General features: G+C 33.6%; 1 protein-coding gene across 1 annotated transcript; it reads left to right on the forward strand.

The window, feature by feature from the left end:
- Positions 1–2,154: 2,154 nt before the first annotated feature.
- Positions 2,155–7,289, forward strand: LOC122603829 (esterase AGAP003155-like). The gene is made up of 5 exons (XM_043776652.1): positions 2,155–2,438; positions 2,566–2,664; positions 6,437–6,623; positions 6,735–6,836; positions 6,986–7,289. Exons 1-5 carry the CDS (start codon positions 2,217–2,219, stop codon positions 7,042–7,044), a joined length of 669 nt encoding a protein of 222 aa, XP_043632587.1. The 5' UTR covers positions 2,155–2,216; the 3' UTR covers positions 7,045–7,289.
- The last annotated feature ends 4,355 nt before the right edge of the window (positions 7,290–11,644 follow it).

Genomic DNA, 11,644 nt, shown 5'->3' on the forward strand with positions numbered 1-11,644 from the left:
GTAAACACAAAAAGGAATTTGTTTTGTACTTTTGTAGTGCTTGCTTGACATCTTGAACTTTGCCGTCACTATCTTATCATCTTCCAAATCAAAATTTTTTTCTTTTAAGTTTACTTGTAATATTTTTATGGGCCGACAATTATATCTATACTCTATATTAAAGAAAATACCCCCATGTTGAAAGTTATATGGGGAAATGTCTAAAATGCCCTCCTATATAATATTTTCACCTACAAGGCTACAACCCTTTAAAATATTTTCACATACACTATTATCTTAATATTAATAATTAAATTACACTACTAATCCTTTATTTTTCTAAAATATCTCCATTAACCTTTTAAATCAATTATATATACTCTATATTAAAGAAAATACCCTCATGTTGAAAGTTACATGGGGGAAATGTCTAAAATGTCCTCCTATGTAATATTTTCACCTACAAGGCTACAACCTTTTAAAATATTTTTACATACATTATTCTCTTAACATTAATAATTAAATTACACTACCAATCCTTTATTTTTCTAAAATATCTCCATTAACCTTTTAAATCAATTACTTTTATATGAATTATCTACGGCACTCGAAGTCGCATCCACCACCAACACTCGCCTCCACCACCACACCGTCGCCTTCACGACCACCGCCGCATCGTGCGGGTAATCTTGACTCTTGATTTTCATCCAATGGGTCAAGATTTAAAAAATCTTGACCCTTGATTTTCATCCAAAGGTTAAGATCTTCCCAACTTTGGGACAACTTTAGGAAATCCTAATCTATATAGTTTGCCCCTCATTTATGTATTTATTTTTGATATATATATATATATATATATATCCCTTTTTAAAGACATAATTACACATATATTCAAAGTGTAAGTTTTTAATGCATAAATACAATGCTTTTAAAGCATGCTTTGGATATATATGTAATTATGTTTTTATTTTAATCTATTTCAAGAACTTTACTTTTTTTTTAGTTCTAATGTAGTCAAACGATATTTGATTATAAAGTATATATAGTATATTTCTTATACTTTTATCATTTGGCTAAAGGTCCTAATGAAAATAGTCTTTTTACATTTGGATCAAGACAAGACGGTCGACATCTTATTTTCTCATATCCCTCTTTGATAGAGATTGGGTACTAATGGTGTAATTTCAAAAGCTTTTTTTTCTAAAAAATGTGTAAGAGGGGTGTAAACGGTTTTATTAAAATACTTTGTTCTTCAATGGCAAAAAGCTTTTCAAAAGCTTGAAGTTAATTAAAATGTAATTTTTTAAATGGAAGAGTAAATGGAAAGCTTGATGTCCATCAACCTATAGGTTATATGTTGAACCTATATATTTTTGTACTTAATTAATTTATTTATATTAACTTCAAGCTTTGAAAAACATTTTACCATGGAAAGAACAATTAAAACTTTTTTTAAAAAACCTAGAATATAGCTTATTACACGTTCATCTGGGCAAAAATCGCTTCCTCGTCTTGGTGTATCTAGTCTGTTTCTTTTTTCCCTCGTCTTGGTGTATCTAGTTTGTTTCCTTTTTCCCTTATTCGTATAGACCTTGATATCAACTTCGCCCTCAATTTCTACTTCAAAATCATTGTCAAATATTGAACAACAGGTCGGTATTTAGATCGCAATTAGGGGTTTGGTTCATATCGGGGAAAAACTTTTAAATGATGAAATTGTTGCAAGATAGGGGAATAACATATTTGATGATAAAATAGTTGTAAAAATGGATTGACGTCTAAAGTTGAAGTACCATCTTATTAGGAATCCGTATTGCTTGACGACGGGTTGCTTGTTTGAGGAGCAGTTGAAGAATTTTCCATTGTCGACGACATTGGAGTATAGAGTAAACCAACACTATCAACCGATACGGCATTGCCAACAATGTCTCAGTTTCAACCAGCACACTCCATTGAGACGTGCCCAAAAAAAAATGGTCGTCAAAGTGACCAGTTTGTCATTTTAGATTTTAAGTTGAACCGATCAAAAACGAAATGACACCATATAGCTTTTACTCCTTTTCACCATCCAACACAAATCATTATGTGCCAATCAATAAGTCGTCCCCTTTCTAACTTTAATACAATAAAGGCTACCATACACAATTACCCCACAATGACCAAAACAAAATTTAATTCTATATTAAAATGTGATTCTATATTGAAATTCAAACAAGTGATCAGACCAGAAATAAACAATGGAAAATGAGATGAATAGGAAAAAACAACTCAAAGTATTATGTCTACATGGGTTCAGAACAAGTGGAAAAATACTGCAAAAACTAGTGGAAAGATGGCCACAACCTTTGCTAGAGAAACTAGACCTTGTTTTCATGGATGCCCCTTACCCGGCTCGAGGGAAGTCCGATGTTGATGGAATTTTCGAACCACCTTTTTACGAATGGTTTCAATCTGATCTGGTTATTCTCATACTCTTTTCAATTATATATATATATATTTTTTTTGTCAAAATAATATGACCACATATTTATAAGTTGTAGTAACAGTTGTGGTATACTTATTTGATAATTAACATGTTGCTTGTAGGAGTTTAAAGAGTATTATAACTTTGAAGAATGTATGGCAAAAATACAAGAGTTTATGGTGAATCATGGACCTTATGATGGAATTCTTGGTTTTTCCCAGGTTAGTTCCTTGATATCATGCATGTATACTAAATTACTAATAATGGTAGTCGTATTTTTATATTTTTTGTTGCTTGATTGGAATTCAATCAGGTCAGTTTTTTTTTGTTAAATGACAAATTTCATTAATTAAAACCCAACAACCGCAAAGAGACAACCCAAGTTAGTGATGAAACACATAGTCACAGGGAACGTAAAACCCCCAAATTAATTTTTTAAACACCAATGCCCGGCCAAGTTTGAACATTCATTCCCAAGGTTCGAGCTTTCCCAGTAAAACGTGGCTTGTTCGAATTCTGACGATAGAAAGGGGGACCACCGTCTGACGATAGAAAGGGGGACCACCGTCTAAGTCCAAGTATTCCTCAATTTCCGATAGCGAACAAGTATCCGGAGAGAAAGGTGAAAAGAACTTTAATTAGGGAGGGATGAAACCTTCTAGAGAGGCAGAGCCTTTCACCTCGCCTTTGGACCACTAGACCACAAAAACTCTACTCTCTTGTCTTAGTACCTCCTCCATTACGTACTCCCTTGTGTCCTAAGGGGGAGCGAGTGGTTACCATTCTTCCCCTACCACTAACCAATAAAATTTTGCCACCTCATTTTACTCCATTCTTCCCCAAATCACTGGCGACACTTTCCCTCATCTTCCCCCATCTTCACCTCATCATTTCTTTTTCATTTATTTTTATTACTATATCATTTCTTTTTTATTTATTTTTTAATACTACATTATATGAACTAAAACAATTTTATACATAAATACAATCAAGAAAAAAAAAAGTCAAAACATACATATTTGATTACAGGGGGCAGAAATGAAACTAAAAATAAACTACAGGGACTAAAACGCAAGCAAAACATTTTTATATATAAACCGCAAGGACTGAAATGCAATTAACAAAAAATAAAAACTTAAACTAAAAAGATCAGATTTGATCAAATCTGTAGTTTCTTCTTCTTCATAGTTCACACACACATATATATAAAGCTTTTATGAGATTGTTTTTATAAAAAAATTAAAACATAGGTCCCCCTCTCTTTCTTCTCCACCAATCACCACTCTCCTCTCTCTTTCCTCCTTTCTCTCTTCTCTTCTCCCCTTCGGGGTTCTTCCCCCAAATTCTTCTTCTCTCTCCTGCGGTAAAACACCGGCGGCGGTGTGCCCGCCCGGCCCCACGACCCCGATTGCCTTTCCCCGCTTCCACTCCCTCCCCTCTAACTTTCCTTGTTAGTAACAGTCAACGTACTTTGATTGTTAAACCATTCGTAACCGTTCACCTTTTTCACCTACACTTTTTCCAGCCATATCAAAATCACCTTCTCACCTATTTCACCTTCTATATTTCTCCTTAACCATTCACCTATTATTTGGTCCCCACTTTTTTTTTAAAAATAAAAATACAATACATTTACACAATATCTGATTACCTCTTTTTAATATAGAAAGAAAGCAAAAGACCAAACAAAACAAAAAGAAAATGAAAAAGGAGCTCGGTGATTGAGTTCGCCTACCACTTTTCACCTAGGTGTTTCACCTAAAGCAATTAACAATTCACTTGCTTGCTCATTCATTTCACCTACATGTTTCACCAACCTTTGTGAATGGTCTTAGGCTATGAGCGGTAGTGAAAGGGGGAAACGCCCCTCATCCAACAAATAAATGTCACGTGGTCTGCAAATATAGTACAAGGGGCAAGCCTTCTAAAAACGAACGGGCAAGGGGCAAAATTACATTAGGAACGCCCCGGAACGCCCTCGGGGGCCGATGAGGGGCGTTCCCGGGGGCGTTCCCAATCATTTTTTGGCAGGGGAATGCCCCTTAATGGGTTACTCCTCTCAGTCTTATAGAGGGTCCGAGTCTCGATAACAGTCAAAGTATGAAAATGCCATAGAAGCATCTCTGCATCCCAAACACCAATGATTATTGTGTTGTCTTTGATTTATCACTACAACCAATTATTGTATGTTTCTTACATTAGTTTGTACACTTTTTCTAAAAATATGATAAATTTTAAGTATTGTTTACACTTCTAAATAAGTAAAGTATGTCACGTTTGTCATTGTGAAGAAATTTCAGAGATTATAATGTTTACACATACAAAGAGAACAAACATATATTTTAGGGTTAAATGCAAATTTCGTCCCTGTGGTTATTTGAAAAAAAAGTCTTTCATCCCTCTGTTAGTTTTTAATTTTTTTTCATCCCTGTGGTGGGATATCGTCCCTGTCTTTGTTAACTCCTCCCCATGTGAAAACCACGTGAGGGGCATTTTTGTATTTTTCACGTTTATCTTCATCCTTGTTCTTCAAAAAATCACTAAACCTAGATCTTCAAACAACACCACCGAAATCCCAGATCTTAAAATAAATATATACTAATTCCATAACCCAAAAATACATACACCAAATCCCCTTTGTATCATTATCTTTAAATCTTGAAAATATATATGTATTTATTTGCATCTTTGGCCGTCTAGTACATCTGTACACAAAATAAACTGTATCATATCCCAAAGCCTCAAATCAAGTCTTCCTCTCTATAGCCGCCAACCCAAAGGAAAAAAAATATAAAAGACAAAAACTCATCATGAAAAGCATCATACGCACATAAATACATCTACAAATATAGCTTGATAGTAAAGCTCAAGAAGAAAGCACTACTACTCTTATGACGGTGATAATGATGTCCGGCGTTATGATCAAATATTGTTGCCGGACTTGATGATGATGGTGGTCAGACATTGGTGACGGTGGTGGCCAGACTTTTGTAAAGTTGTCACGAAAACATAATACAAAAGTCGAGATCTAGCCCAATCATTAATCATGTTTCTTGTATAAATCAAGAATACTGAAATTGAATATTTGATATTTATGAAAGATTCAAGATAAAAAAGGTTTTTTTTTCCATTTTACTTAAAAAGAAAAAATAGAAAATGGATAAAAACAGAATTGAATCATTTTGAGATTTAAATGGTGGTGATTAGATTTAATTGCTATAAAAATCAGTAGTTTTTATTTTTGATTAAAGATTTAAGGTTTGAAGAAGATTGGGATAAAGAGGGATTTTGAAGAAAATTGGAGACAGAATAGTTATTGGGCTTCTGCATCAGGGCCCCATTTAAATATCTTTAAAATCTTAATAAATTTCTCATCTAACATCCTAGCAGAACTACTACCCCCATTCCTTTTTGACGTTGATAAAGAGGGATTTTGAAGAATATTAGAGACAAAGAATGGTTACTGGGTTTCTTCGTTGAAGACAAAGAAGATGAGCGAAAAGACGAAAATACCCCTCATGTGATTTGCATGTGGGGGACATAACAGAGGGATGTTAACGGCAGGGACAAAAATCCCACCATAGGGATGAAAAAAAAATAAAAACTAACAGAGGGATGAAAAACCTTTTTTTCAAATAACCACAGGGACGAAATTTGCATTTAACGCTAATTTTTATGAACCACTTGAAATTATGTAAGTTACCTTGTCACTAATGTCTTCACCCTGCCTTGAAAATTAAGGTCTAATAAATTGATTTTCACACATTAAGGTTTCTTTTCATGAATAGCAGTTTATTCTATATACAACTCCATTTAGCAAGGCGCCCCAGAGGAATTGAGGAACACATTATGGCCAATTACATTTAGGATCATAAACCCAATTGCCCAGGAAATATTACATGAATTGGTTCTATTACTAATGCAATGAAGGCAGTAATACATGTAAACATATATCTTATAATTGATACATTTTTTGTTGCTAACATAAATAAGGGAGCAATGTTAACGGCGGCAATACCAGGGATGCAAAAGAAAGGGGTGGCTCTAACCGAAGTTCCAAAGGTGAAGTTTGTGATAGTAATATCAGGGGCTAAATTTGGTGGTACAAAGTTCGGGACTCCTAAACTTACAGCTGATTCCTTCTCAACTCCGGTCACTACTCCATCTCTACACCTTATTGGTAATTTAGGAAAATGAATCAGAAATTTTTTTGTGAGTATATAATCAACAATACTACTCTTTTCATAACCCAACTTCAATATAGTAGTTTTTGAACTTTTGTTTTGAAAAGGAGAGGAGGATTTCATGAAGCAAGAGAACATTGATTTACTAGAATCCTTCCTGGACCCTGTTGTCATTAAGCATCCAAAGGGGCACACAATACCAAGGCTAGGTATGCAGACTTATTTACTTAACCAAAATATCATTCTCAAGTTTTGTGTTCTCAATAAATATCGTGTGGAAAGTTACTTGTAAAATTGTTTAGAAACACTGTTTAAAAAATTATGCAATTAATCAGTTGATTATCTAATTATGCAACAGACGATAAAAGCTTAGAGATCTTCTGCAACTTCATCTCCAAATTTCACGAGTTATCCTGATGCCGCTTGGACAAACATACCATTATTGATTCCAAGTATAATTTCATTTATAATTTAAAGAAGTCTACTCATAAAGTTCATTGTCTTTATCAAAAGTGTGTTCAATGTAGTAACTATTTAAGCACCAAGCATTGATCTATTTAGGTCCATTAGCAGTATTGTGTTGTGAGTTCATTAAGTTGTTCACGATTATTGTTACAACGACATGAATTCATTAAACTCTCCTTTCCGGTTTTCTTTTTTCAGAATTTTCTTGAACTCTTAAAACATATAGTTGTAATTGTTCCGCAATTCTGCATTCTGTGAACAATTTATCTGATTCTACCATGTAGAATCATATTCGAGCTAGAATATTATTGTTATCAAATAAGACATTGAACCGGTTATAATTGTTCTACAATTTTGATTGAATACTCACCGGTTGTTGTTAAAGTACCCGTATACTAATTATGGAGGTCCGCTCCACATTATTGCATACCCGGAGACATACATGGACCAAGGGAGACTCTTAATGGACTTTCACAAGTACTAAGTTTTTTTCTCTCATCATCATCATCCTCTAATATCTCATTTACAAACAACTTTATACGAATTGTCATAGTGTGTATCAAACTTAACTCATGTGCATTGTATGTAATGAATTTTCAAATCTTGTGCATTTTATGTATCCGACCAGCAAAAAAATTACTAGTGGCATCCTATATGGTTGCCACATATATGCAATTACATACAATGCACAAGATTTGAAAGTTCATTACATACAATGCACAGGATTGAAGTTCGATATATTTATATAAAGTTGTTTACATTCTAATCCCTTAAACTAAAGATACAATAAATTGATTTAACAGTAGTTTAGGATTACTAATGTAATTTACATTCAAAGAACTTTTAAGTCTTATCCCTGTTCGAGTGTGATCATTTTATTATAAATCGCATGTCCTGGAATAGTTTAAGCCTACGGGGTCACACGAAATGACACGGTAACTCTATAATATTAATTAGTATATTAAAGTAATATATTAATTAATTAGATCACAAAATGATTAATATAAATTAATATAAATATATTAAGGGGTTAATTATATTTAATTAATTAAATGGAGGATTAAAATGTGAAATATGGAAATTAGAGTTGGACTCTAAATCCCTATGGGTGGGCTGGTTGGATTAAGGCTTGGAAAACCTTAATTCTAACTTATTTTACAAGATTGTTTTAACCTAATTATCCCATATATATAGAGGGCTTAATTCAAGGTTTTAAAACATTCCTTCATATAATAAAAAAATCCTCTCTTTTTCTCCTTTGTATCATTCGACCGAACCCTTAAGGGTATTCGGTTATTGTTACATTCGACAATGCTTATATATGATTCCTTTATACAATTAATGCTTGGCATTAGCATTAATTGTGGTGCATTTGTTTACGGCATCAATTGGTTTCGGTTCAAAGAGATTTCGAATTAAAGGGAGATACACAAAAGGGTTTGTGAGTTCGTGATCGGGGTACTAGCATACAGTATAAGTTGTGTCGAGTGTGCAATCGTAGAGGGGTTTTGCTTTAAATCCTAAATCATATTATTATTATTATTATTATATTTATTGGAAGCTTTGAGCAAATGTACACGTTTTGATTCTCTCTTTGTTAATTAATAGTATTGCATATACGTTTCTATTCCGCTGCGTACTCGTGAATTGTTATATGTTCATGTGCTCATATTCTAACAGTGGTATCAGAGCCACATATGTGATCTATTAATTACAAAGATCAAAACTTGAAGGGGGGTTTAAGGGTTGGTTGATTTTAATTAATTGTTAAATAATTAAAATGATGTTTTCTTATTTTAATTAATTAAAATCGGTTATTAATTAAATAAAAATAAGGGTTTTTTGTTTAATTAAAATTTAACCTAATTTAATGGAGATTGAAACCCTCAAGCAAGTTTTGAATTGTGAATTGACATGATTTATGTGATGAATTGCATGATTACGTGTATCTTGATTATTTAAGGTTGTTAAATAATAGTAAAATCACAAGAAATTCATGCAAAAATTAATTGTGATTTTACTGAATATATAGAGATATACTGTGCAAAGAATGATGATCAAATAATTAGGGTTAATTATTAGATAATTGTGTGACTATGTGAATTTTTCGTGTGATTTTTCTGGTTTGCGACAGTTCACTAAAAAATTCATATCTTTTAATCGCTAATGAGTTAGAAGCCCAAATTCGGACTGTAGATTGTAGACTCATAGGGCTACAACTTTGTAGTTCTAGTCGAAAGATGAATCGGACCACAATCAGGCTTAAACTGGTCGTGAAGCTGCTGGAAATTTCCAGTCAGCATGTTTATGTGTTTATGTGCTAATTGTTGGTTAATTTTGTTTAAAGGCTTACGCAATCAAGGTAACTTGATGCATGTGGTCCTCTTCTTTGGAAGGGGGAGCCGGGTTTAAACATATGAATGAACCATAGTGACCATGTTTAGGTGGCCTACTTTAACTTGTTACATGATTAAGTAGTTCGGAAATTAGTAAGTTTATTAATTTTTGTATTGTTTATAAGTTGTATAAAGGTGATGTAAAAATTGGTTTTGAAAATGAACTTGACTAAGAATTATCGAAATAGAGATTTCATTAATAAAATTGGAGTCTTGCAACCTTGAGATACACCGGCTCACCCATTTGAACAAACTCTAAGTCGGAGTGCGCTAGCCTTCTAAAAGGGCGGGTTTTTAATTGCGTCCATCGCAAACCTTTGCCCTTGCGCTTCTTTGTGCGTTCAAATGGAGCTACCGAGCTCTCTTGTGTTGTTAAGACTAAACAAATGATTTTATTAAATATTATGTTTCGAAGATTATACATGAGTTTTCAAACATAAACTTTTGATTCACATCAAATGCAATACCCATTTAAAATTAAGTCAATGCCACCCACTTTGCTAAGAACACTTGCCAGTGCTTTTTGCTTTACGTGAGACTTAGGTGAATTGTATCTCTTCAAGGTAGATTACCACTCGTTGTGAGACAGCGGTGGACTATTTACATGTTCTTAATTGGGTGACTTAAAACGAGTTAAGAGGTGAGACCTTAACCCGTGGCATAAGATGGGACAAAACATGTTTACAAAACACTTAATACCCCTTTACAGTGTTGTTGTAAGTCCCATAATTCTTGGAGTTGCATGAATGCAATTATCGATTCTCGATTACCTTTTGAATACCGTCATTTCTAGCAGATCAACTAATGAAATGATTGTATGTCAAGTTGGATCCTAGCCTTAGTGAAAGTAATTTGTTAGATGAATTTAACAAGGGTAAATTACATTTCTTAAGGATTATTATCGAAAATACCGATAATTGAACTCTTGTCTGTTTTGAAGATGGCAACAACAAATCCTTCTCAAAATATAAACCAATCGGCTTTCAGGTCGATGCTAGATAGGAAAAGACTTTCTGGAGCCAAACTTCAATGACTGGGTTCAAGTCATTGATGAGCAGACACTGTTGTTCCGGGAGCGAATGCTTTAACTTGAAAGTTGGTTGCATACAATGCTCGGTTCGATAGACACAATGAGGTTACTTGTTTAATGTTGGAAAGCATGAATGCCGACCTTCAAAAGCAATTTAAGCATTCAGTTCCATGTGATATGCTCACTGAACTCAAGTCTTTGTAATAAAAGCAAGCCAGAGTGGAGTTGTTCGACCTAGTTGATCAACTTCATGACTTGCGACATGAGCATGGAACATTGGTTAGTCCTTAAGTACTTTAGTTGAAGAGGTACTCATGGGCAATTGGAAAGGTTATACTATGCTTATCATCTGCATATTACTATTGGCATGAACCTAAAAAAAGGGATTTTTTAGGAGTTCGTGCGCAATTATAATATGCATAGCATGAGTAAAACCACAGCTAAACTTCATATCATGTTAATTGAGTATGAGAAAGAGCTTCCAAGAAAATCCGCCACATCCCAAGTTCTTATGATCAAGGGGGGAAAGGTTCGGAAAGCAAAACAACCGTAAGCTAAGGGCAAGATTTTTGGTAAAAGAAAACAAGTTGTGTTAGTCTCAAAACCTTAAAAGACCCTTTTGGAAAAAGGAGCATACGGCTAAAGTATCTAGCTGAGTTGAATGCGAAGAAGAAGCAAGCTGGTTCGGCCAGTGCTTCAAGTATCTTCACAATTGAATTATATGTGTTGTTATACAAATTATAATTCAATAGCAAAAGAGTCAAGTTTAACTTGGACTCTAACTATCTTTGACATTGTCATCTTGTTTAATTTTGTCAAGAAAGGCATTTAAAGACTTCAAAGGGACGGTGTCTTACAATCAAATGATGAATCATTTGATAAATGCATGTTTTTGACATTATCGTTAGCAAGAAACGCATTGGAAATCTTCGGTATGAAGAGATCTTGTAATCAAATGATGAATCATTTGATAAAATGTGTGTTTTTTGGAATGGTCGTTAACAAGAAACGCATTGAAAGTTTTCTAAGTGAAGAAATCTTACAATCAAATGATGAATCATTTAATCATTTGATTGATAAATGCGTTGTCATTAGCAAGAAATGCATACTTCAAATTGAAGGGATC

This window comes from Erigeron canadensis, chromosome 6, assembly GCF_010389155.1.
Source record: "Erigeron canadensis isolate Cc75 chromosome 6, C_canadensis_v1, whole genome shotgun sequence".
In the NCBI taxonomy this organism is placed as follows: Eukaryota; Viridiplantae; Streptophyta; class Magnoliopsida; order Asterales; family Asteraceae; genus Erigeron; species Erigeron canadensis.